General features: G+C 38.6%; 2 protein-coding genes across 2 annotated transcripts; both read left to right on the top strand.

Moving 5' to 3' along the window:
* Window positions 1-67: 67 nt before the first annotated feature.
* LOC116303289 (DDB1- and CUL4-associated factor 1) lies at window positions 68-19,545 on the top strand. The gene is made up of 32 exons (XM_031712806.2): window positions 68-866; window positions 1,943-2,019; window positions 2,298-2,488; window positions 3,422-3,491; window positions 4,287-4,354; window positions 4,497-4,776; window positions 5,311-5,492; window positions 5,980-6,081; window positions 6,648-6,806; window positions 7,526-7,705; window positions 7,920-8,126; window positions 8,726-9,015; window positions 9,316-9,418; window positions 9,691-9,955; window positions 10,448-10,593; window positions 11,144-11,225; window positions 11,375-11,463; window positions 12,042-12,155; window positions 12,644-12,786; window positions 13,515-13,590; window positions 13,768-13,829; window positions 14,216-14,282; window positions 14,420-14,491; window positions 14,769-14,825; window positions 14,993-15,075; window positions 15,295-15,379; window positions 15,834-16,067; window positions 16,816-16,909; window positions 17,457-17,561; window positions 18,129-18,202; window positions 18,818-18,895; window positions 19,224-19,545. The coding sequence occupies exons 1-32, from the start codon at window positions 769-771 to the stop codon at window positions 19,377-19,379; spliced, it is 4,089 nt and encodes a 1,362-aa protein (XP_031568666.1). The 5' UTR covers window positions 68-768; the 3' UTR covers window positions 19,380-19,545.
* A 1,034-nt stretch (window positions 19,546-20,579) lies between these two features.
* LOC116303309 (uncharacterized) lies at window positions 20,580-27,474 on the top strand. The gene is made up of 2 exons (XM_031712834.2): window positions 20,580-20,727; window positions 25,382-27,474. The coding sequence occupies exon 2, from the start codon at window positions 25,446-25,448 to the stop codon at window positions 26,883-26,885; it is 1,440 nt and encodes a 479-aa protein (XP_031568694.1). The 5' UTR covers window positions 20,580-20,727; window positions 25,382-25,445; the 3' UTR covers window positions 26,886-27,474.
* The last annotated feature ends 326 nt before the right edge of the window (window positions 27,475-27,800 follow it).

Below are 27,800 nucleotides of genomic sequence, written 5' to 3'. Positions count from 1 at the left end.
ATTCAATTGGCTTTTGCTTTACTTTTACCAGGTGAATATCACAGTGCTTAGTTAATTGCAATTTACTTTGATTTAGAATGTGAGTACGTCATTGATTTCATGCACGCAGTATTCATCGTGGACCACATTATTTTATGCAACAGAAACCATTCCAATCAACAACAAAAAATGCTAGGAAGGAATCGAAGGAAGGAAACTGGAGAAAAAAATGCAGAAAACTAAAAACTTGGGGGAAAACTGAGAAAGAAAGAAGGACTTTGTAAAGAAAAATAGAATTTAAGAAAGAAAGTAAATCAAAGAAAAAAGGCAAACTGACAAAAAATGAATGAAACATTAAAAGGAAGCAAGGAAAAGAAAGGAAAACATTACGAGAAAAAGGAAGGATGGGAGAACCCTTTTATTACTATTCCGCATGGGTTCCCTGTGGCATGGCATGAACGAAAGTCCCTGGTCAATAGCTGATACCCGCTGTCCATATTCCTAGTGGGCTCGTGTTAGTTAACTCACATGGCGAATGTTGTTGTTGAATCAAGTTGTGAATTATTGCGAAAAATGAAGGAATTCTACGGAGAAAACAGATGATTTGACCATAGGGACTACATATCGATATCTAGGAGACAAGACTAGAACATCGGTGCTAAAGACAATTTTGCTAGGATTTTTGAAGACCAAGTTATTTGAGAGTCACAGTGCCTTCCATCTAAACATGATTTCAACACATGCTTGAAAATAGAGGATTTTGAAACGATATCAAGTTATCGTGAAACAATGGCTGCTCTAGACAGTGCTGCAGAGATCAGCACACTGCTGGATCAGTGGAAGAAAGATGAGGAAGAAAGGAGATCCCCAACTGAAACTTTGAACAGGTATGTACGAGATAGTAGAAAACAAATCGTTCCCATTCAAATTCCCTTTCGAATTCCCATGACTCCATAATTCCATTTAGGGATAAAATAAAGAAATAAATAATTGTTTGTTTATATTTTATGTCGTAATATGGGGAGTTGTTGCTGAGTCTCCCTAGACAGTTAAAAACAAACTACACTCTCACTACCACTACATTTACTTGTATATGAGAATAAGCTTATATATAGAATATATATTTGTACTGCTGTAATAATGTATCTAATTGAGCTGATTTGCACAGTATATCAAGCTAATTATGAGACTCGAAAAAAATTCTGAGTCTTGAATGGGATTTAATCCCATGCCCTGGCCATTCCAGTGCCATGCTTTAACCACTGAGCTACCAAGTCTCATATGAGACTACATTTACTGCTGTTTTCGATATTCTGCTAACTCAGCATTCCAAGGGCTTGTTATGAAAATTGTTTTTCACTGCCCCCAGTCAAGCACATAAAAGGTAATGACTAATTATTTTGGTTGACAGCAGTGAAAAACTAAATTATACAATTACCAAGTTTGCAGAATATCGAAAACCGCAGTAATGTTCTTAACATACAATGTTACTCTCAACTCACAATTGTCGTTGGACAATGTCTAGCCGGAATTGGCACTTGTATGGTCAAATCTTTGCCTTGCTGGTCATCATGACCAGTAACATTGAGCCAGAAATGAGGTGTTACTAAGCTCTAAAACTAATTTGGCTGGTGATTGTGACGGTTGACTGAGAGGCAGTTAGTTTAAGCCCTGATATTTTGATTTTTGATGTCTAATAACTTTGTTGTGAATTATTCCCCACATCCCAAACTCTTTTACTCCGGCCCTTTTATCATTACTATCCCATTACATCAGTTCATTGGTCAAATGCAAAGCATTCAGTCAAGGCTGGAAGTTTCAAATTTGAATAATCCTTTGAAAGTACCTTGATTGAATGCTTTGTGTGTGATGAGTGAACCCTTATATAAGCAACTGGTATTTGAATAGGATATTGCATGTACCTGAGAATAAGTATAAAACATTTCTAATAATTTTATTTCAGGATGTCAGAACTTCTGGAACGTGAGAATGATGCTTATCACAAACTAGACCCAGATCCTTTTGATGACAGGCATCCAGGTATGTACATGCCACAGTAGGAAGTATTGGTATGTGTACCAGCAAAGGTTTGACTAAGTTACTACCATTATCGTTCAAGTGTGACCTGCAAAGTTTGATGTCTCATTCACCGACTAGCATCTCAACCATCAATCATATAATTGAAATGATAATTAAAAAAAACCAATACCTTGAGGGATATTTTGGACTAAATTAAAGATTTTAGAGAATTAGAGGATTAAATTAAGACAAATAATACAGTTATGTCTTTAAAAAGATTTGACTCTTTTCTATTTCAGGGAGAGCAGATCCAGATTGTGCTCTTGGTCATATTCTCAAGGCCTTGTTCAAAAATGATGAGTTTATGAATAAACTAGTTGTCTCATACATCATGAGTACCAGAGAGGATTTTGAACTAAACTGCACAGCAGCTCGCCTACTGCTTAATGTCATGCCAGGGCTGGAAAGTGCTATGGTTTTTCAGGATACTGTAAGTATATTTCTGATGACATGACAGGAACTGATCTTGGGGGGTTCATTCAAAACCCCATAAATCATAATCAAACCCCCTAAATGACAACTACGAACCCTCTAATTAGATCACCTTGCTTTTATCCAACCACCTAAAGTAGAATGAGTAGAAGTATCTTTTTTTTGTTCTCAAAACTAGTGTTTCCTGGCTTGGTTTCAAGTTCAAACTCCCGGAAATAAAGAAGACACTATTTTAATTGCATTTGTTCATTTATTAGTGTCCTATACAACATTTTTACAGTGCCACAGACGTAATTACTTTCTTTGCCTTTTCCTTTCATAGATAATAATTACAACCAAGAAATAAAGTCTGATAATCTTAGTAATATCCCTTATCGGATGGCTTAAATACTTTACTTCACAGCCACACAATGAGGCTTCAAAGTGGCACACATTCAATGTGTATTCACTTCAGTATTTCAATTCTACGTGATCAATATTTACAAAAATAAAATGCAATATTGTATGTTCTATAACTCGAACAGAAAGTCCATTTTCAAAATCCTCTCTGGATGAGCCCATGTAAATAATGATATACAGTACTGTAAAGTAGATGAAAAATAATGGGAGATCAGTGGCTGTACCAGCCACAATGGCCTAAGAGGTGTTTGGAAAGACAAGTGTGCATCAGTTCTGGCTTTAAATGGTCTCTTGATCTATTTTTTGTTTATGATTGAAAGCTTAATTTTTCCTTTTTGATTTATTTACTCCTACTGTACTGCTTATGTATGCATTAACTATAGATAATGGAAAAAAAAATTCTGGAAATTTTTTTCATTGGGTAAAAATAGAAAGTAGCAAATAATGAATAAGTGATAATGAGTTGTACTTTTTATAACTAAGTATAATTAAAATAAATAAATAAAAGTGGGCTATTTATATTCTTTTCCAGGATGGATTGCTGAACAGGCTATTTTCCTGGGCACAGGATGGTAAAGAGCCATTGCGGTCATATGCTACAGGTACTGTACTTTTGAGACTTTCATTTGTTTCCAAGTTCTATTAAGTATATGGGTGTAGATAATCTTTATGTATAGCAAAAACATGGCCAACCTTTAAAATTTGATTTGTGTTTCTAAATTTGGTTTTTTTGGAGAGTTTTATTATTTTGGAAAGTCTGGAACCGTGCATGAATGGAATGGACTGGACTTCAGTTAACTGGATCGTCAGATCAAAAAACAATTGTTATGCGAAGTTTGCCCTTTTTAATGGTTATGGATAATCTTTATGCATAGCAAATACGTACCCAAACTTTAAAATTTGATTTATGATTTTAATTTTTGATTTTTGAGAGATTTTTCATTTTGGAAAATCCGGAACCATACATGAATGGATGGACTAGACTTCAGCTAACTAAATCATCGGATTTAAAAAAAAGTTGATGCAAAATTTGCATTTTTTAATGGGTTTGGATAATCTTAATGCATAGCAAAACCATATCCAACTTTTAAAACTTGACTCATTCTTCTAAGTTCTTAATTCTGAGATATTTTTCATTTTTGGAAAAACTATAACTGTGTAGTGATGGACTGGACTGGACTTTAATTTACTGGATCCTGGATCAAAAAGTATGCAGAATTTACAGCTTTTGTCCTACACTTTATTTATATTTTCATAGCTAGTAATTTTAAACTTCTGCACCTCACCTCACCAGCAAACAAACAAAGAGGAGTCGTGGGCAAGAAGTATATTTGTTATCTACCAGTCATACTCTGTTATTATCAAACTAATACATACCTGTAATTACATATTTTTAGGTTTACTTGGTTTTGCAATGGAAAGTCAAGAGGTTGCTGGTTCATACAGAGAGGAAAACTCTGTTGTGGTAAACGTTTTTTTTTTTCTTTCTTATTACAACCAATGCTATAAATAGGCCATGGAGTTATTAATTAAGTGTTGGAGAAACATGATGAATGCACATAGGGACAGTCATTTATAAACTTGACAACTCTGAAATGTACCTGTAGGTTCCAAGAATGCTCCGTAGGTTACATATTCTCAAGGACTTGACAGACCTAACTCAACCAGCAGTAGAAGACATCCTTGCCAAAGCAACTCCCAAGTCCAAAACAACTAAAAACAGGTCAGAAGGGACAGGAAGCAGTTCGAGTGGTGCATCCAAGGGTAAAAAGATGTCTACAGATTCTGCTGTTGCTTCTCGTGGGGCAAGTACCAACGGTGCTACGGTAAATGGAGAATCTGTTGACTCTACCTCCAGTTCACATTCTACAAACTGTCTCTCAAAAGGTAATGATAAAATACTGAAATCTATATATATATAGATTATATTTTAATTATGTCACTTAAGACTCACAATGCTACACCTTGTATTCTTAGTTTGCTTCTTGCATTACAATTCTCAAATAAGCACACGTTTTCTTACTGGTTTTAGGCACTAAGAAAACAATGATAGTGATGGTTTATGATGATGGTGATGATAACAGTGTTATTTAAAAATAAGTATGCATCATCACTGTCATCATCACCATCACCATCAATTGCTATCATATCATCACCGGCCACCAGTATCATCTCACTATCATCATTATTATCAACATCACCAATTCATCCTCATCACTATCATCATCCTCACCAATTCATCCTCATCTCCATCACTATCATCATCAGTATTATCGTCATTAATTACATTTTGTACCATCAGTATCATCATCACCATCATCATCATCAGTATCGTCATGATAAGAAGTATCATGATCATCTCATTATTGTTGTCTTTATTTATCTTATATATATGTGTGTATGCTTGTATTTTTGGTACAGCTAAGTCAACTCCATCAGGCAAAAATTACTTAGTCCAGAAGTCCTCCAAGGCTTTTAAGCTTCTCCCAGCCAAGAAAATATACTCTTGTATTCCTGCTTCATTCTCCTTGTACCCCTTATCTCTTGCCATGCAGCAGAGGCTTATAGTCCAGTACCTGACTCCCCTGGGGGAGTACCAAGAGGTAGGTTGTTCTTCAGGTCTATCATTACATGTACCAGTTCTAAGGCGTACGACATGTTATGCAACAAAATTTTTGAAGAAATAGAAAACGCGCATGTGTGCTGTATAAAGTAACATGTATAAAGCACGTGGGGGCTGGCAGAACATGAGAGAAGTGTTAGGAGAAGCATGATGCATAGCGGAGTGCTTCTCGACACTTCTCAACTGATTTGCCAATCGCCAAGTGCTTTATAATTCCACACTGCACAGCAAGCAAGTTCTTTTATTTCTTTTATAAAATACAAATTATATGAATGACGAAACTGAAAGTGCGCTCGCACTCACTCACTGTGCACTCACTCATTACCTTTTTTGTACTCTGGGACAACTGCTCTTGTTTTCATGTTTGCTAAACGAGTCACTTGAATAACCAACGATAAGGGGACGGTCTGCATTGATCAGTATAAGGCAACTTCTACTGATAGTTCGAGTTTCTGTTATTTCTGCAGCTTCTTCCCACCGTTTTCGAGCTGAAAGCATTAGATCTGGTCATACATTACATTGCATTCAAGGGAACAGTCGACATGCACCTTTCGTTTGAAGCTCTCAAGGTAACGGTATTACATAGTTATGCATTTCTGTATTTTTAAAGCATCATTTACATATCATGTTTTTGATAATGTACACAAATTCCAGTCAATTTTACTTTAATATATTTATGAAGTGCCGTGACCGTGATGCGAGTGTCGTGACGTGATACAAGTGCTGTGACCGTGATGTGAGTGCCGTGACCGTGATTTGAGTGCCATGACCGTGATGAGTGTCATAATTGTCATGCGTGGCATGACCGTGATGCGAGTGCCGTGACCGCGTACTGCGAGTGCCGTGACCGTGATGCGAGTACTGTGACTATGATGCGAATGCCGTGACCGTGATGCGAGTGCCGTGACCGTGATACGAGTACTGTGACCGTGATGGAAGTGCTGTGACCATGATGCGAGTGCTGTGTCCGTGATGCGAATGACGTAACAAACAGTGATGCGAGTGCCGTTTTCGTGACACGAGTGCCGTGACCGTGCCGTGAATTCGAGTGTGCTTTGACCGCACATATTGCGTGATGTCTTTCCCCGATCCGAAAAATATCCTCTGATAGGTATTCTCTATTTTGTGCCTGTAGTATCTGGCTTCCCTTCTTTGCCACAAGAAATTTGCCACAGAGTTCGTTACGCACGGTGGTGTCCAGAGACTGTTAGATGTTCCTCGACCAACGGTTGCTGCTACCGGTGTTTCGATGTGTCTGTATTACTTAGCGTACGATGAGGACGCCATGGAGAGGGTACGATAGTAATAATAATAACTTTATTAATGTCTCTATTTTTTCTAGCCGGGCACAAGTGCCCTACTAATATTGTTTTAGTATTATGCATATTTCATATTGTTTTAGTATTATGCATTGCGCATAAAAAACCTTTTGCTGTCCAACACAAGAAGATAGAGTGTCGTTAACGTGAAAAAAGAATAACGGAAACTAGATAACTTCGCGGGTTATATACGTGTAACATCTACAAGGACCGCGGAGCACCCTAAAAGAAAGGGGGGCTAAGATTGAGACTAGTTGAGAAAAAGTGGGGGGTGGGGGGAGGGGGTAAGACTGGAAACTATAAGAGACTAGTATGGAAGAAGGGAAAACTGGGGGGGGGGGGGGGGGGGGTGGGGCTATAGCGGTCCCTGATCTATATCTATATTGTAATAATAAATGCACGACTTATAATATTTCCACTTTATTTGCCCGGTAGGTGTGTGCTAAAAAGCATAATTAATGCGCAATGTATTCACCATTTTCCATACATTGGTTTACTGGTCAGACATAAAGCGCTCAAGCGAGGCGCCAAGGTACTTTCGAAGGATTATTCAAATTTGAACCTTGCAACCTCTACTGAATGCTAATTTGTGTTTGACCAGTGAACCGATGTATGGAAAATGGTGAATTACATCTATATCTATATTGTAATAAATGCGCGGCTTATAATATCTATACCTGTTTCTACCTGTTAGGTGTGTCTTCTTCCCTATCCTGTTCTGAATGACATGGTAAAGTACGCGTTATGGCTACTGGAGTGCTCACATGATTCTGGTCACTGTCACGCAACGCTCTTCTTCTCCCTCACGTTTGCTTTTCGTGCTGTTCTTGAACTGTTTGACCTTGGGGATGGTCTAAGAAAGCTAATCAACCTAGTAAGTACACTTGGTACTTTTTGTCTCTCTTTACAGTGCTACCCAATCACACGCGTGAAATTTCCCCACGACATTGAGGTCCATCAAAACCTATAATTTTGTTGCGACGATGATTGTGCGCGTGCGCGTGCTGTTGAAAAGCACTTTAATTGTGGTCTGTCATATATTAAGGGTGTGTATAATAGGTTTCGCAACAAATGTTCCCTGTTCACAGCTCAGCACGCTGCCAATTCTACGAGTCGAAGAAGCAGAGATATTAAATGATGATGAAGTATTTGGCAGCCGTCAGACCGTCAAGCACACCTGCATGGCTTTACGCAAATATTTTACGGCTCATCTTCATGTCAGAGCCGATTCAGCAAGAAGGATGCATTCAAGGAACGTTGGTGGGACTCCTCCAGTGCCTGTACCAGCCTACAAGGTATTGATTATCTAAAATCAGTGTGGTACTCTTTTGTATCGATTGCCTAGCTCGGTTTTCCGCTGCCAGTGGCGAAGCTGACTTACATGTTTTTTTATTCCTGTGGAATTGCGGAGTTGAAAATTGAAGCGACGAAAATGGAAGCGATGAAAACGGAAGCGATAAAAATTGAAGCTAAGAAAGCGAAAGCGATGAAAATCAGCCATCTTTTATATTACAAATCGAAAACTGACCGCCACAATTTCAACGTGTTGGTGCACAAGTTTTCTCTGAACTGTTTTGTGTAACTGTTATATGTAATCTATGTTATTAACTATTTTAGGAATCCAATGTAACTTCAACTTCACAATTTTTCGTCGTGTAAGAGCACTTTTCACGTTTCTGCGACTCCACAATTTCCAGGGGTCTGTGCTTTTCGCTTCCGACAATCAAATAACTCTTAACTCAGATCTTTGTAAATCTGATACTTGACAGTGAAAACACGATAATGCGTGTCTTGTCTGAAGTAGTCTGGATATCTGGAACACGAAAGACACTCTAAGTACTTTCGTAAACCAGTGTATTTAGTGATGTTATAGTTTTAACTTTGATCCCACCAGGCGGCATCCCTGAGTCAAGAGAGCTTACTAGACAACGTAGACCTGATGCTGGAACATCCATCTGCAGCTGTAGTATGGTCACCATTAGCAATGATGAACAGTCTACAAGGGTTTAACCTCATGCTTCAAATAGTCGCCCTTTCATCTGATTGGAGAGGATACAGCTGTCGAGGCGACGTCACGCGACTGGCTCTTGAAACGCTTTTCGTTCTCACTGTTTACCCGAAAGCAAAACTTGCGTTGTGTGAACAGATCACTTTACCGTCGGGAGAAGCTGAAAGTGGAATGAGGTAATAATGATTGTGGAAGCGTGCGCGTAGCATGTATTCAAAATAATGCCCGGTTGAGGTAGTGCCTCCATAAGCGCATTTGCATGTGCGCGCGTTGAAGGCTGCTACGGCACAGGTAGATCTTTCATGACATTCCATAGGCATGTGCATTTGAAAACTTTCTGTTTTCCTACGATGTCATGGAAACACCTTGATTGACGTCCGCCCAAACCTAATTTTGTCGCGACAGTAAATTGTACGATTTTGCGCGTGTGTGGAAAATACTGTAAACTAAACTCGATATATTCCATTTGTTTATAGGCTTCTGTTAAAAGCAGCTGAGGGGGAACTTGTGTCAGACATAGACATCCAAATATGGGCTCTTCGTGTTATCTGTAACTGTGTTTGTGGACCTAAGCCCAAGGTACATATTGTAAAAATAATGACATTCTCCTATGAAAAATTGTTTGCTTATGTCTCCAGTGGAAAAATGCCAGAGGAGGGGCGGGGGTCGGATGTTTTTTCTCACGACAATTCTATCGCGCAAAAAGATTTTCTTTCTATAAATTTGTAAATTTCTGCCGTGGAAAAATATTAACATTATTCATTTCTGGTTTGGATTTCTAAAAACGTTTATCCAGTAATGCTTATGAAATAAACTTTTTTTGATCAAAGTATTGCATTCGCTTTTCACAGCAACTTCATTTAGCTTTGCTGCTTCGTGGACGAGGAGTGCGACTACACCGGGGTCCAGAAGACATTGTGACAAAAATGTGGTCTTGTGTGCGAAACAACAACGGCATTAAGGTTCTACTGAGCTTGCTCTTAGTCAAGACACCGCTGGTCAATGCCGACTTGATACGAGCCCTGGCATGCAAAGCTTTGTGCGGGTTATCGAGAAGCGACAAGATTAAGCAAGTTATTGGGAAACTTCAACTTTTTAATAGTGGGCAGCTTCAAAGTAAGTCGGGTTTTTATTACTCCACGTATATTTGCCACAAAGTCAAGCCGGCAATACGTGGCTCAGATGACCACGTAAAATGGCGGCCACGTCTCACTAAGATACGTTAAATATAGAGGGCCACAAGCTTATCAATATTAATTTGCAACTGTCACGTGTTAGCCTCGTTTGCACATGACGTCATAGCCTCCATCTTGGTTGAATTTAACAAAAGAATTGTCAATGAATTATTTTACTATATCATGCAACATGGCCGCCATGTCTCTCACTATGTCATTCACTTGGGGATGATTGAAAACCACCAATATAAAGTCGATTGTTATTGTTATTATTATTGCTTGCTTTCCTTTAATATTGCAGACACTTGCATTCAAAAGGCACGCATTTGCTTTCAAAAACTAGAGATATTTATTGATGTCTCTGCTTTGTTACTAATGGTTAATGGTTGTTGATGTCTTTAACTATTAACGATTCTTTATTCATATTCTTAAGTACTGATGCTGGACCCTGTCCTTGAGGACAACATGGCCGACCACATGGTATTTTGTAAATATGCAGCTGAGCTCCTTGAGAGAGTGACTGGTAAACCTCTTGGAAACACTACATCAGCTGTGCCTTCTCTATCAAGAATCACTAAGGTTAGTATCTAAACTAACAAAATGGTCCTTATGTAACTCAAGTCAGTTTTTAGCACAAGTGAACATTGACTATTAGCCATTCCAAGGTTGAGGGAAAAGCTGGACTCAGTTTTTCTCTCAACCTCAGAATGACTAAGAATGACTTGCTTGATGCATTTTAGAAAGAAAATAGAAAAAGTTAGAGTGAAAGGGAAGAGGTAGGGAGAAATAGAAGGGGGATAAGGGTGCGAAGGAAGAAGGGAGGAGATGAAGTGAAAAGGGAAAAGGATGAGAGAAGGAAGGAACGGAGAGAAGAAGGAAAAAAGAACTGGAGAAAGAGAAGTGACAACAAATAAACTGGAATGGTTTTAAAAAAAAGCAATATCCAAGTTTCTCATTAGCAGTATCTTCATTCACGCCTTACAATGAAGTCCTGTATTAGATTACATCACCCATAGAATTAAACAGCTACATACACTTTACCCCAGTAACTTTTGGTAGGTGACGTCATGCGTATGGCGTCCAATTTGTCCCAATAGTTCCAATATTACTGTGCTTATTGTCAATGCAGGCTGATGTGGTGGCCCAGACGCGAATAACGTACCCAGCCAAAGAATTACTTCAGCTAATCTACAATCATCTTGTGTCTAATGGTAAGAAGTTTCTATGAGGGTTGGGTGTAGAATGCTCTATGACCTGGCCCTGGCAGCACTTGGATATTAAATACAAGCTACATATATTCAAGAGAATGTTCTCCCACATATTTGTAATAAATTCTAAATTATTTGTCTTATCTTGATAGGTCTTCATGAAACAGCCCAGCAGTTGCTAAAAGAAGCTCATCTTCCTCAACTAAAACAACAGATAATATCTCCCATGACAAACCCTAAGGTATGCTGTAATCCATCCACCCATCCATCCACCCATCCATCCATCCATCCACCTCCACCCACACATCCATCTACCCATCCATCCACCTCCACCCACACATCCATGATCCACATCCACCCACACATCCATTAATCCATCCTATCCCATCCCATCCCATCCCATCCCATCCATCCATCCATCCATCCATCCATCCATCCATCCATCCATCCATCCATCCATCCATCCATCCATCCATCCAGTAATCAATCCACCCATCCATCCACCCATCCATCCATCCATCCACCTCCACCCACACATCCATCTACCCATCCATCCACCTCCACCCACACATCCATTAATCCATCCTATCCCATCCCATCCCATCCCATCCCATCCATCCATCCATCCATCCATCCATCCATCCATCCACCTCCACCCATCCATCCATCATCCACCCACGCATCCATCCATCCATCCTATCCCATCCCATCCATCCATCTCATCCATTCCTCCGTCGTTTTTAACTCAAGACATAAGATTTATCTTTCACAACATTTTTCCTTTAAAATAATTTCAAATTCTCTTATTTTATATTCCAGAGGTTGAGCAGCAGCAGTATATCAACTACTTTAGGATCAATACTGAACTCTCCCTCTAAAACTCCTGCACCATCACGCTATCGATTCGGGGCTCCTGGAACCCCCGCTGAAAAGGTAACATATCCCTAAGCGTATCCCTTGCCGTGTCACAACCGTGTTCATAACTACTCTAAGCGATGATTAAAGGCGCAAACGAAGCGCAGCATGACGCGAGGAAAGTGGTTAGAATACGATGCGCATTTCTACTGATTGAAAATATGATTGGTCAAACAAGGAGTAGGGATCTTTTGCACAAGCAAAGTGCAACGCAGCTACGATGGGGAAAATTTCTGTCCCTTAAAAGAAGACTGATTAGGGACCTACACAGACACAATTGCTCAATTTTACCATTTTGACTGATTGAAAATTCATGTACCTACGTAAAATAACAAAGATTTTATGTGCACGGTTTTGTGCACATTTGAAAATTTTGATACTGATATTGATATTTGCGCGATGTAAATATATAAATCATAGTCTACCTAATGGCCAAGTTTTTTCGTGATAAAATCTATTGAAATGCTATTTGTAATAACGTCTACTTGTTTTGCTTCATTATCCAGAGATTGTTGCCGAATATGTTGTCTCCTCCACATCGTTCTCAGGCTCCTCCTACACTCGATGCTATTGTGACGCGGTTTCTCCGTGAGCAGCACGCGCAGTGCAGTAATCCTGTCTCGGTTTGTCCGCCATTTTCACTTTTAAGGTAAAAAAAGAAGTATTTAGGACGCGGACGAAACAGTAGTATTCAGTGGAAAAAAACGAATACATGTAGACTGTTTTCTCAAGGTCGCGTGCGCATCCAAATTTAAGGAACTTGACGGGCCACGATACCAGAACACGAGTATTATCATGCATTGCTATGAAAATTTTTTTCGATAAGAAATCATAAAGTCGATTATTCTCCTCTTTAAATATAAAACTGTCTTCTCAATTTTACTGAATTTGCGTTTTTTAGTTTTGTGGCCCGTCAAGTTGGATGCGCACGCAACCTTGAAAAAACGGTTCATATACTTTGGGTTAAAAATCGAATAACCAGAAAAAACGAAGCGCGGGTGGCGGCGCATTAGCAGTAATATAAACCCCTTGCAGCACATCGGAATGCAGCCTAATTTGGAGGGCAAAACAATAGGTTTCCAATTCTCAGGACATTGAATTTTTTTTAAAATTTTGTCCTCCAATTTGATCTCCTTTGACGTCGTTTGCAAGAGGTCTATTGATGCTATTGATAGGATTTGAATATCTTTGCTGGATTTCTTTGCTAGCATTTCGAGGTAAAAAGTGTCACAAATCATTTAAACTGTGAGGTCGTATTCAATATAATGGTTTGTTCTTTAATTTGCCACTACCCCGTATTGCAAATATTGATAAAGGTTTTGCTGGTGTAAGAAATAATCTTTTCTAGATATTTATTTAGATCCCAAACTTTTTCAGTTCGCACAAATGTCCAGAAGCAAAGTTCAAACATTTCGCTCCAACAAACATCACCACAAGGCTTACCAGACGAGAGGTAAGTGCGCAGAAAATATATTTAATGCTAAGGCCACTTAAATATAGAGTTCATCTATACATCGTTCAAAGTTCCCCTCATCTTTAGAAATGGTTCCTAAACTTTTCATTAAGCGAGGAAAGAATTTCTCAAGCGTGGATGAAGTTATTTTGCGTAACTTCTATTTTTCATGAACAGATTTATCCTCGTCACGGTGGGTTCAATGGAGCAAGAAGCAGCAGAAAATTCGTATACAGTAGGTGAGTTACATTCCAGTTAAATAATTCGTTTAGCTTGACTCAACTCCCATCCCAACCACAAATTAGATGTTAATCTAGCTGTCTATCGACCAATCAGCGTCTGGTTCAGCATAGCTTTTGTCCAATTACCTGCTACCAGTACCCCTCGACTAATCAGCGTCAGGTTCGTGATAGTTATCGACCAATCACCTGCTAGTTCAGTACGCTTTTTGACTAATCAGCGTCTGGTTCAGTTTAGACCAATCACCTGCTAATTCATCAACCCCATCTCTACCAATCAACGTCTTATTCATCCTTTCCATTGATTACCATTTGATTCAACCCATGCATTGCTGAGATTCAGAAACATGGCTCAAATTCAAATTTTATAACATTATGCTTTTCAGATTTCGTCCCTTGCGAGGGATACGAGACACCGAGGAAAATAGCGTCTTTACATGTGCATCATTCTTGGTAAGTTGTGCCTTTTTAATTAGATTAAAGTTGTCTCTTTTCATATTTTTTGAAGCACCTTTTACTTTATTCTTGGTATGACATTTCGTTTCTATTGTATTTCCATTTTATTCCATTATCAGTTTCTCTCTTTGTAGCCTGATGGAAAGACCATTGCACTGGGAACTCGAAATGGAGAGTTAAAGGTCTATAATTTCTATACGGGAGAGGTAATGAATGATTCAATTATCATGATGATGATGATGATGATGACGGTGATACAAGGTGATGATGGGGGTTATGAAGTGACATATGATGATACATGATGATACATGATGATACATGATGATACATCATGATACATGATGGTGATGATACATGATGATACATGACGATGATGATACATGATAACACATTATGATGATGATACATAGTGATGGTGATACTTGATTATGATGATATGATGATGGTCAGTGCTAATCATTGTAATAATATTTATATCAACAGGAAGAAGTAACCTATTCATGTAATAATGCAGCTATTTCGATGTGTCAGCCCAATAAGGTAAACCATCTTTCTTCATTTTCCACCTACTTGTTTCACATTGCATTATCAATCCTTGTTTTCCTTTTCCACCTTTGATTTTTATTTTTTTTAAATTAATTCCTTTGCTTTCTGCAGAAGGTAAGATCATCTACTTAAACATTCTTTTACTCTCTTTTTCCTTCCAGAATCATGATTGTATCCTTACATCCTCTCCTTTCGGAATGCCTCCCTGCGCGCTCTGGAGCATAGGAGAGATATTCGAAATGAAGTAAGACGAGTTGATCCTCTAACTCCTTCAACTATTCTTCCTTTTTTGTCGTGTTTGTCTTAAACATTTGTCATTTCTTTCCGAAATATGTCCCAAGCATTTGGCGATCAGGACCTAGATCTATGGTCCACTGATCCTATCTTTATTATAGTTGTCCATGGGAAAAGGATATTATTACTTTAAAGCCACTGATTACCTGAACTATTTGTTTGATCGTAGGTTCTCTTTCCCGGATGATCATTATGTGCGGTTTAGTAACGTATCTCAAGACAGGGTCATTGGCACGGATGCAGACACCGCGCACGTAAGTTCTTCTAGGATACAAATGTTTTTTATTTATATTAGAGACTAATCTTGACTAAAGTAACTGAGATCGAAAAGGGCCTAAAGAAAAAGAAAACACACACACACACACACACACACACACACACACACACACACACACACACACACACACACACACACACACACACACACACACAAAACGAGACAAAAAAAACGTCCAAGGTAAAAAGGTTTATACGAGGGTGCCCTCTGCAAAAATCAACAGTTCTAATTCCATTTAAATTCGGAACACCCATAGAAATGCCACTGTGCGAGATTCCGCTTGATTCGTTTTGATCTAAATATCAATTTGGGTAAAATGATTGGATAGTTACATAACTTATGTGTACTTAATATGCCCATATCATTCATTTTTAGCTCACGTTTTGTGCGTCGACAAGAAGAAACTGTTAAACTTTCTTTTCTCTTGATAGATTTACGACGCATCAACAGGCCAGCTCATTTTTACACTATCAGACTCAACTAGCGCCAATCACTACTGGAAAAACGTGGCCTGCTTCAACCCGACAGACGACCTGGTGCTGAATGATGGAGTATTATGGGATGTACGCGGCAAACGGGTTATTCATAAGTTTGATAAGTTCAACAATTATGTCAGCGGTGTTTTTCATCCATCTGGTCTTGAAATCATCATCAACTCCGAAGTCGTATCCTTTCAGTTTAAGCAGAGTCTTCGTGTAAGACTATAAATACATCATTTGTACCAATCTGGTCGTCTTAGAACATTCCTTAAGGCCGGTTTAGACGGTACGATTTCCACCTACAGCTATCGTATACGAAAATTGTACCGTCTAAACCAGCCTTTACAGAATTGCGCACTCCAAATTTATAAGGTTTTGATTGGACCTAAAGTTAAAAAATAATATAAGGATTAATCTTACGCCAATATCGAATATACATGGGGCTAGAGGACAGTTTACCGAAAGCCATACAATTTCTCTCTCGTTTTGTACCGTATTTCAGTATTTGCCCAAACATTCTAAAACTCGATAAACTAATAACTTTAGGCTGCGTTCATAATGTATGGCAGAGGGGGGTGGGGGGCAGGTGAAATTGAGGGGGATTGGGAAAATTTTGGTAGGAAAAAAGGGGGGACGGGCAAAATGGGGGGGGGGATGCACAATTTTTGGAAGAAGCTACAAACCTTGCTTAGGGGGGATCGTATTTTTTTGCATGACTTTAAGGGGGGTGTTAAGAATTATTCTGGACATTTCAAATTTTCACTTGCCCCCCCCCCCCCGAACGCAGCCTTAGTGTGCACTTTCATGTGATAGGGTTTGTTTTTTTGATTCGATTAATATTTCTACACTCATTTCCAGTCCCTCCCTCAATTCCGGATGGGCGAAAATAGAATGGAAATGTGTTGTGTTATCAGTCCTTGACTTACTTACCCAGTGGGATCTGCGATCCTTTCATCTGCTAAATACGTGCACCTCTCTAGACCAGTGTCACGTGGTATTCAACAACAGTGATGATGTCATATATGGAAGTAAGTGTCAACATTATATATGATTGAAAGAGCTTTACTCATGGATAACGTACCAGGACTCACTTGACTTGTGTTGACAAGAACTTCCTAACTATTTATTGGCACCGTCAACGGTAATGGAACCTCATTTGTTGTGCTAAGACTTTTCAATTCGGTTCCTGTGACCCATGTAACTGATCAAATTGCTAATAAAAATTGATCTTGGCCCGGTTGTACGAAGGGTGGATAGCGCTATCCGATAGATAAATCCTTATCCAGTTGATAAAGTGATGCTGATATACAATAAATTTATCCTGGATAAAATTTTCCCGTTATATAGCGCTATCCACTCTTCGTACAACCGGGCCCAGCTGACGAAAGTCCTTCAATGTCGTTATCTGCTACAAATGGTGGTCAAACATTGACCACCATGTGATGTCAACCAAATAAGAGTTACGATTCTACGTTAAAAGGAAATCAAAATGACGTTAAGTGCAGCCGATTACTGATTAATTTAGATTTACATTGATCTATTCGTAATATATTAATGCTGTTTATATGATTCTAGTCAAACATGTTCCAGACACTGAAGATAGTATGATGACTCAAAGAATGCTTGGGCCTTTTGAGTCCTCGTTCCGCACATTCGACGCCACCGATTATCAACCAATAGGTAACGATCAGACTTTTGCAAAGTCCTTCCTTTCTCTGTTAATGAACGCGCGCTGAATAAAGCACAGGCAGCCCAACCATGCAGGGTCGCACTTGCTGGACCCTTTCGCAACTACGACGCCAGCAAGCCTAGATAAAGATCTTTAGCCTATGTTCTTGTGTTACGTCATAATTATTTTGACTCTTGGGAGTTTTCACATAGGGATAGCCTCATAACTTCCTTTCAAGTCGCCTATTATTGTGCTTTGTTGTCTTATTTGTATCGCTTTTTGCTAGCCTCTGCTCTTACTTGTATTTTACTATTTGTCAATAATTTATTTGCGATTTGAATAAACTATGTATGTATGTATTGTTCCAATGAAAACGCGAGTCTTACGGAGGGGTTTCGGGGCATCCATGTTGTAGTTTAAAAAACACAGTACTACTCGAAAAGGGATTATCTTTCTCAAAGGACAATATGACATAATATTGCTATTGTCTTGCCCTTTAATGGCTGTCATGTCTTTAATTATTTCATTCTCCTGGAGATGATTGCAAGCTACTTATCGTCATGTTGACATTTTTTCAGCAACAATCGATGTCAAGAAAACAATATTTGATTTGGCAACTGATCCTATGGACAGTCTCGTAGCAGTGATTGAGGTGAGATATTTGAGTGCGAGTATCGAAGAAAGAAAAAAGGAAGGATGAAAGGGAAGAAAAGGAAGAGAGGGAGGGAGGAAGAAAGAAGGGAAACAACGGCGAAAGAAAGAGAATTTTGAAAAACTGTTACAGTGATGACACTCGAACCGTGAACACTTCGATTTTTTTTTTTTTCCAGGTTATTATTTCCTAAACTTTCTATTTTTTCAAACCCTCTAAGATGAAGCCTTGAGTTCAAATACACCGAGTGATGAAAATAATTTTTTTTACAGCAAAAATGATTTACAGCATATACATCTAAAAAACTAACCAAAAACTTGGAAGTTTTTACGATTCGAGTATCCTTCCTTCAATTTGAGTAGAACGTGTAATGAGACAGGATGAGACAAGGAATATTAGGATAACGAATGGTTCATACTTACGAATACCAGGGTGCGATGAGTAGGTATGCTGTAGGATGGACAAGAATGAGGGAGAGTATGATTACAGAATTGTAGTTTTGACTGTTCAATAAAATCTCTTTTCTTGCCTGATTTCAGTGAATTGTAGTCTTGTTAGTCACGATTTCGCAGCATTTTACTTTGATGATACCAACATTTTCTTATCCTCACCTAGAATCAAACGAGTACCGAAGAAAGTATATGTCGTCTGTACGAGGTTGGGCGATCAAGAAGGTTCGACACCGAAGACGAGGTAAATATCCAAACTACCTTGAAAGATCAAAGTATCCCCTCCAGTGACCGTAAGGAAGGTCCTGCATAGTATCTCTTGGTCGTGCGCATTCTTTTTACGCATGAGGTTTGTGCGCGCAAACTCAGTTTGACGACGTCAATCGTTCCCAAAGTCTGCGTTCATTTTGGTCTGGGTGCGAATTTTGTGTGCGCGTATACAACAGAATAGTACTAACAAATCACTGCAAACAGAACAAGAAAATTGCTGGTTCCGGCATTGGATTCATAATATATTTAACATACTTCAATTCCAAATACTTTTTGCCAAGTTTTCATTCATTTTATTTCAGGATTCAGAAGACGAGGGCGAAGAAGATCAAGATGACGAAGACGACGATGATGATGACGATGATGGCGACGATGATGACGACGACGATGACGATGACATTCTAATCTCAGATCGAGACTATGAATCAGACGAAGATGATGACGTTATGGTTTTCTAAGACAAAGCGAAATGATCCATAAGTTGCCCCGCGCAGACCAAAGTATTCTTTTATTCTTGATACAAAATGAAATCATAACTCTATGTTTTATAAGTTCTGTACTTGATAAGGTTTAGTACTGAGATACGTGAACTGCGCCATGTCAGTAAATTACAAATGCCGTGTATTCATGGATTCAGTTATGATTTGGTATTCGATGGTTGGGAAATTCTGTCTTTCCTTCCTCATCTAATTCTAGCTGCTTCTACTCCTCTTCCTCCTCCTCCTCCTCCTCTTCCTCTTCCTCTTCCTCCTCCTCTTCCTCACCCTTCCTCCTCCTTCTCCACTTCTTTCTCCTCTTCCCCTTCATCCCCCTTCCTCCTCCTCCTCCTCTTCTTTCTCCTTCTCTTCCTTCTTCTCCTTCCCCTCCTTCTTCACTTCCTCCTCGTTCTCTTCTTTCTCCCTCTCCTAGGCCGAGGAATTCTTAAGAAAGAGACTTGGAGAAGATAAAAGGAAGTGAAGAAGGTGAAGAAGATAGGCCAGTTGTCATATGGCTTGGCCACTGATTGCTAGCAAACCCCAAAACCGTGCTGATATTAATGTAAAGTAATCAATGGTTTATGCTCCTATTGGGGCGGTGGGCTTAAGTAAGTAAATAAGTAGGTTTCTCCCTCTTCTACCTTTTTTTTCTCCTCTTTCACTCCTTCTTTTCCACTCTTAATCCTTCAACTTTTCCTGCTCCCTCGTCTTCCTTCTACCTCTTCTTCTCCTGTCCTTTTTTCCCCTTTTCTATTCTGTATTCTCTTTTTGCATCATGCTTCTATTTCCCTTCTCCTCCAATTCCTTGGCCTTATCCTCCTCCTCCTTTTCCTCCCCATGCGCCCCCTCCTCCTCTACTTCCTCGTTCTCTCTTTCCGCGCACTTCTCTCTCTGTTTCCGTGGACACTATTTTCAATGTAAGACGCGTTTTGAATTGAAATTTAAAACACCATATTGTTACTTCAAAATCAAAACAAAGGTATAAATTTTCCGGTCCTTAAGTCTCTTTAACAGCAGCCATTTTTAGCTTCATTAAACAGAGAAGAGGGGAATTTAAAGAAGGATTTAAAGGAAAATGCGCATAATTGGACCAGGCAATTGGACAATGAAGTTATACTTCTAAATATAGAACATGACGAAAGAAAGCTTTCTATATAAGGTTATTAATCATTGTAGGCGCGGTCAGACAGATATGATTTCAGCTGGTAATCGCTAAGGAAGTTGGTTTCGATCTGTAGTTCTAGGGACAAACTACATCGGAAAGTAGTACGATCCGACAGTAGTTGAAAAACGAGCAAGAAGACAGAACGAAGGAAATTAAAAAGCGAAAGTAAGTAGTTTATCCTCTTATTTTTAATCTAGTTCGTGTTGAATTCCGACCACTTGCTATATATGAACATATGAAGATTCCCTCGTTTCGTTTTCGATTTTCCAAGCAACAACTAACATCGAAAGTATAGTTTATGAATGACTTATTTTTCAGAAGTAATGATCGATTGGAAAAATAATTGAGACGAGTTTAATTTAGTTACGATGAGCCGACTGAATTTTCATTCAATGTATAGTAATAGACGTACGACTAGTATTTCTTAGAATTGGCGTGGACACGTGTGTTCTTGATTTTTTAAGTAATGTTTAATAAACGAGCAGGAGTGTTTTATCGGGTATAAAACACGAGGCGCAGCCGAGTGGTTTTAGACCCGATAAAACACGATCTGCGAGATTATTAAACGGCTTAGAAAACTTATGATGTTTGTTCTCATTGTGTACCGATTTTTTTACGAAATGAACCAAGTTTGATAGAGAAAATCCAAGTTAAAGTTTATGCAAATGAAGACGAATCTTTATCCGATATAAAATCACCTTCATGGTCATGATTTCTATTGTGTTTCCTTCATGAATTATTAATGAGTTTTCTAAAATAAGTTTAAAATCATTAATCTAAAACGCCAAGTTCAATTCATAAAAATATTGACTCCAATACTATTTTTTCTGAAGAAAACTGTTTATTACTGAGAGTAAAATGCAAAACTCATAAAAATTCTTACTATAAATACCAGACTGGATGAAAGCGACGAAAGCAAATAAGAACCTTTAGGTGAAGTCGGCCATGGCGTGATTTCTTGGAAAGAAAAATCATTTACTGATATAAAAAATATATATTTATACACTAAAAACTATTGTAATTCCATATCTTCATATATAATTATAGTATCCAATAAGTGTGAATAATATACACTTACTTCAATGAAGTTAGTCACCTGAAAAGCTATAAAGCTGAGGCCGACAAGGATTATGGGTAAATTCATTTTAAACGTTCAACCGCTTGATAACTGTTCATGGACTTGCGAATCTTTTGCCCGTTACAGTCTCACCTCTTCTGAGCATCATCGATCTGCAGTTTGTATTAAAAAAGCTTTGTATATATATGTTTTTTTGATATGAAAAGTTTCCCATGATGCTCAGTGATCTCAGCTTTCTAGGTTTTTGGTGACTAACTTTATTGAAATAAGTGTATCATATATGACATAAAGAGATTTTGTTTAAAGGGGGACTCGCAAACTTTACTGGAATAGCCTTTAAAGGTCTAATAATCACTGGTTTCCTGATATTCGGATGGGAAGTATTATATTGTTTCGAATTTTTATATGAGTCTGTGATGTCATGCACTAGTCAGCTCGACACTAAATATCACCATATACATTTCTTTGTATCTTGTAATAAAGTATCTGCTAGTTTTACACTCAGTATTGTGTAGGCATTATGCATACCCCACTCAGGAGGAATTTTTTAAGACACCCCCCCTACCCCCCAGAAAATTCCAATTTTCTTCCATACAATCTCTGTAATTCTTGTTTTTTCTCTGACCCCCACACTCTTTGAAAATTCCAAATTCCTCTTTGGGGTGAGTATGGATAATTTCTGGAACTACACATTGAAGAAAAGATACCATAAAATGATTCCAAGTAATGTTTAATAAACGAGCAGGAGTGTTTTATCGGGTATAAAACACGAGGCGCAGCCGAGTGGTTTTAGACCCGATAAAACATGATCTGCGAGATTATTAAACGGCTTAGAAAACTTATGATGTTTGTTCTCATTGTGTACCGATTTTTTTACGAAATGAACCAAGTTGGATAGAGAAAATCCAAGTTAAGGTTTATGCAAATGAAGACGAATCTTTATCCGATTTAAAATCACCTTCATGGTCATGATTTCTATTGTGTTTTCTTCATGAATTATTAATGAGTTTTCTAACCACAAGTAAATAATGTACATCAAGTCCCTCAGCAGACCTTTGGGTTTAACAGAAGTAAAGGAAAGCCTGAAGCGACTGGTCATTTATTAGAGGGGGGGTAGGGCTGGTGCAAATGCGGAGGGGGCTATACCTTCTTGTTCGACCAAAAATGGGGGGCTGCGTGAAATTATGCAAACATTTTTGGGGGGTCATGCATTTTTAGTCAACAGCTATTTCAGGTTTGATATAGTGCATAAAGCTATTAAGTTCACATTTTCATAGAAAATTTAAAGCATAGAATCTCGGAAGTGAATCCTAGAATACTATGTAAAACAGGTATTCGGACCCCAAGCAAGGGGAGCTAGAGGGGAAAGGGTTTTTGGTGGGTAAAATGTTAAGGAGTGCATAAGAGTGTTTATAGAGCATGAGGATATGGATGGGAATGAGTTCGTATGAGTATTGTAGATTGGAAGAGATATAGAAAATATGAAATTTGTAAGGATTAATTTGAAGGTAACGCAGGGAATGGGGGAAATATGCTGCATATGGCCATGGCACAAGTGAAGGGGGTTGATATGATGTATCGAAAAATAACTTGTGCTTATAAGTTCGTATGATGAGCTCATGTGTAGGTAGAACCAAAAGTGTATGGATTTGAGACTTAGAGCCCTATCTTGGACCTATCCTCGGGGGTGAAGATGCAAGATAGTGAAGTCAACGTGTTTCAAGACTCTTAAGCCCAGGTTGGGTCTGAGTTGGGGGTGGGTCAAGTTATTTTATGTTCTCATTCTTCTTGGGGCCACATTACTTTTTGCATTTGAAAGAATAGGGCCACAAGAAAATATGCCATGGAAATGAAAATGCACCAGCCCACCCCCCCCCCCCCCTAATAAATGACTGGTCCCTTATTTACAAAGAAATGTATGGAGCAATGTTTAGTGTTGAGTGTATTACATCACAGACAGCTATAGAAATTCTTAAAAATATAATACACACCCCTTTGAAATTCCACATACTTTCACTGAAACACATGAATGTTCTGCACAAAATAGAGGCCAACCCTGAGGAACAAACTTGATAGCAAATTAAGGTTAATAATAATAATGAATCATGATCTTAATAAGTAATGAATCAATGTGTGCTAATGCTACAAAAGGTACTGAATCCATCATTTTCACTCAGCAACTGTATCAAAGAAAGACAGTCCTCACACTGTAGAAACCTAAACACCTAAGTAGTCACATGTTAAGTTCACGCGACTTAGGCTGCGTTCATAATGTATGGCAGAGGGGGGGGGGCAGGTGAAATTGAGGGGGGATCAGGAAAATTTTGGTTGGAAAAAGGGGGGATGGGCAAATTTTTATCAGAAAAATGGGGGGATGCACAATTTTTGGAAGAAGCAACAAGCATTGCTTAGGGGGATCGTATTTTTTTGCATGACTTTAAGGGGGGTGTTAAGAATTATTCTGGATATTTCAAACTTCCACCTGCCCCCCCCCCCCCCCCCCCCTCTATCATACATTATGAATGCAGCCTTACCAATGTTCTGAAAACAGGTTTGCCCCCCTTCCCTTAAGGCAAAATTCTTGCTATGACCCTGTAAATAGACACCACATTGGAAAAATGTCCCCTAAAACAGCCCGAAAAATGCATTGCAATGCCAACTCAACCCGATTTTTTCCTCAACCTTGGATGAACGGCTAATACTTTCACCCAAATTGTCTAAGGAATAACTTTTTCAGAGCAGAATTATCAGGTTCATACAAGTGCCTTGAGGTGATTCCCTCATAAATGTGCATGAAAAGGGGGAAAGTCCCAAAACTAACAGGCTCACAAGTTAAGGGGGGATTCCCTCATGATTGTGATGTAAAAGGTAAATTCAGAAGAGGTTCACAATTGCTTTGGGGCATTCCCTCATGTTTTGTGCATAAGGGAAGATCCCAAAATTAGCAATCTCACAAGTTAAAGAGAGGATTCCCTTTGTGATACAAAGGGTGCTTTGGGATATTCCCTCATGATCTGTGCACATAGGGAAAGTCCCAGAAATAACAGGCTGAGGTTAAAAACAATACAAGTGGTTTGGGGACCGGATTGCCCATGTTTGGCTGGTAACAATAAAAAAAGCTTATAGAAGATAGTAATTATTTCAAAGTTTCCCTGCAGAGGTAGATGATACCATCTTACTCACAAACTCCCCAGTTGAATTAATAATTAATTTTTTTTTTTTTCATTTTTTTCCTTTGCCTAAGTCTTTTTACTTGTTTATCGGTTTAGTGGGGAGGTGCCTCGCATGGGACTCTCACGTCCACCCTCTTGGTCCTTCTTTCTTGTATGATTTTTTTATTTCTTTAGTATTTTGTTCATTGAAAAATTTGAAGGCCAATAAATCTGTAAATTCTATCGTCACTTTATAATCCCATATAAGCAACTATTATATTATTTTCAAATTCTCTTTCCTGTCCAAATTAAAGATTAATTTGGATCGTTTCCATTCGCATTCTTTCGAGGGAAAACAATGACTTATGGAATCAGTCTAGTATAGTTTGGGATGATATAATTAATGGACAATAGAACCACATGTCTGTCCAATTTGGAAATAATTGAATTCAAAACATTCCTCTGACTGCCAATCCTCTTCCAATTTTGCCAGTCCTCAGAACTTTTTTCATCCAATTATTTCCAAATTGGACAGCATGTAGTCCTATTACCTATACTAAAAAAACCTAATAGAAGCTCTGTGTTTTAGTTTCAGAATCTTCTGTTAGTTCAACCCAAAGCTAAGAAGAGAGTAATACTACAACCCAGGAACCATGGCAGGATCTGTGCAGCTTGCTAACGGAGCTCGATGCATTTGTGGTAACAATGATGCGACTAAATTCAGGCATTACCTTGACCGTGACCGTGACCATGAACATTTGGGTTCATTTTGTTTGAAATGTGAGCGAGAATATGTAAAAGCCGAGTTCATCCTGGATGACGTCAAAAAAGACGAAGCTAACGTTCTCGAACTCGGTAAGGAGGAATTCTACCAAGCTGAGAGGTTGGACACGACAGATGGTGTTCACTTTGTACATCCAAGAAAAACAAAGATAGAAAGACTTGACTTGTTCGGTGATTACCTAAAACCAGGCGATCACATAGCATGGGAAAGACCGTACATCATTTGGCATCACGCCTTGGTGTTAGACATTGATGTTGCAAACGGCAAGGTCCAAGTAATTCATTGGCACGGAGAAGGTATAAGTAAAACTGGTGCCATAATCCAAGAACAGTGGATCCATTTGAAACAAGAATCTGGAATCTTGTACCGTATGGACTATGAAGAAGATATACTGAAAGAAAACCCTCTCAGGCTTGTAATAGCAAGGGCTCGATCGCGACTAGGAGATGTTGGCTATCGGTTCTTTGGAGACAACTGCGAGGCATTTGTGACGTTCTGCAAAAAGGGGATAAAGAAGAGTCAGCAGGTCGTCGCACTAATGAAGTTGGTGAGTGACCAAGTAAAAATGGTACTTGGCAACATTCCAACAAAAATCGTCACAAAAGGGCTTGCCAAGGCTTCTTTCGAAAATATAGGAAAGGTTGGCTCTGCAGAAGCTATGGAAAAAGTTGCAAAAAACTGCCAATGGGTTGGATTTGGTCTAGTGGTTATTATAGAAGGATGTTTGACGATTTATGATTTGAAGAAGCTGTACGATGCAAGAAAAGATGGAAGTCTATCAGGGAACGAGTTTATGGAGCAAGTCTCCAAGCGGGTCACTGAAGCCCTATGTGCAGGCGTCCCCGCAGCTTTTGGTGGATTGGTAGCGGGTTGGGGAGGCATCTTCGTTGGTATAATCTGTGGCACTGTTGGAAAACTCATAGGTTCCCAGATTGGCAAATATGTTGGCCGTGAAATAACCAGAGTAATCAGACCAAATGACAGGGCGGTGGCTAGTATTAAAGACTTGCACCTTGGAGACCAGATTGTATTTTATGGTACTATCGTCCATCCAAGGCACCACTGTATCGTATTGTGGCATGAAGAGGAAGAAAGCAAGGTTAACGTCATCCATAACACTTATGAATTTGGAGTAACACAGGAATGGGTGAACTTTGTACCACCGTTTTACAAAGTCAGCTATCATGAAAAAGAATGCTATCCGCCCAATGAAGTGTGCTCGAGGGCCATCTCAAAGCTAGGTACGAATGACTACAACTTGCTAACTTACAATTGTAAGCATTTTGCGGAGTGGTGCAAGAAAAGATAAAGGATCAGTGAAAAGAATAAAAGAACTGCCTTTTTCATTTTTATTTGCTAATTGATGCCTTTGTGGAACTGAAGAGTAGGTGCGGTTTTGCAAGTAAACTGAGATAAACAGATTGACTGAACCTCTTGATCTAGAGAACACAGACGGAGCCAATATGGATGTACACCTCCCAATTCCCGAGGATCAAAAGAAAGCTAGTGCTGAAATTTCGGAATCAGAAATTCGTTTTTGACCCGGCACAACTCTAAGATTTAAGATGGTTAATTAATCAGTTAGACTTTGTAATCTTTGTATTACTTAGCATTCAAAGTTATATACATGCACCTAATTAAGTCGACATGTTATATATCATATATATATATATATATATATATATAGGCACTATTATAAGCTTTCAAAATATTCTAGAAGTGAAGTGTGCCTCAAAAAAGTTTCAATATCCTTACATAAATAATGCGGGGGAAAAACGAAATAGTGAGAAAATAGTCACTTATAGTAAAAAAAAATAAAATAGAAAACAAAATGTTTACTGTCGTTCGTAATAAAAAAATAACGTATATGTTGAAATAAAATTGATATTCTCGTATGAGAAAGAAAGAACAAATTTCAACTGTCTTCAGTGTCTAACTCAAGAAATAAATAACTTACATCCAACAAGCGTAAAACAACTCATTTTACTAGGCATCTTAATTTAAACATTTACACATTTAGACTAAAAGAAATATCACGTGTTTCCTCGAAGGTTCTGGCATAAAACAAATACTGCAATACCATTCTCCATCTTAAGTCCTCACTAAATGGTCAGGGCATTTGGATTTTCGATTCACGAGTTGAATTTTACATTTAAAGTTCAGGCTGACGCACGCGAGGCAAAAAATACATAATGAAACACGTGATATATCTTTTAGTCTGAAT

This window comes from Actinia tenebrosa, unplaced genomic scaffold (genome assembly GCF_029948245.1).
Source record: "Actinia tenebrosa isolate PJP-AT-01 unplaced genomic scaffold, QUT_ActTen_1.0 PGA_scaffold3__52_contigs__length_22856419, whole genome shotgun sequence".
Classification (NCBI taxonomy): domain Eukaryota; kingdom Metazoa; phylum Cnidaria; class Anthozoa; order Actiniaria; family Actiniidae; genus Actinia; species Actinia tenebrosa.
This window is presented reverse-complemented; position numbering and strand designations above follow the sequence as displayed.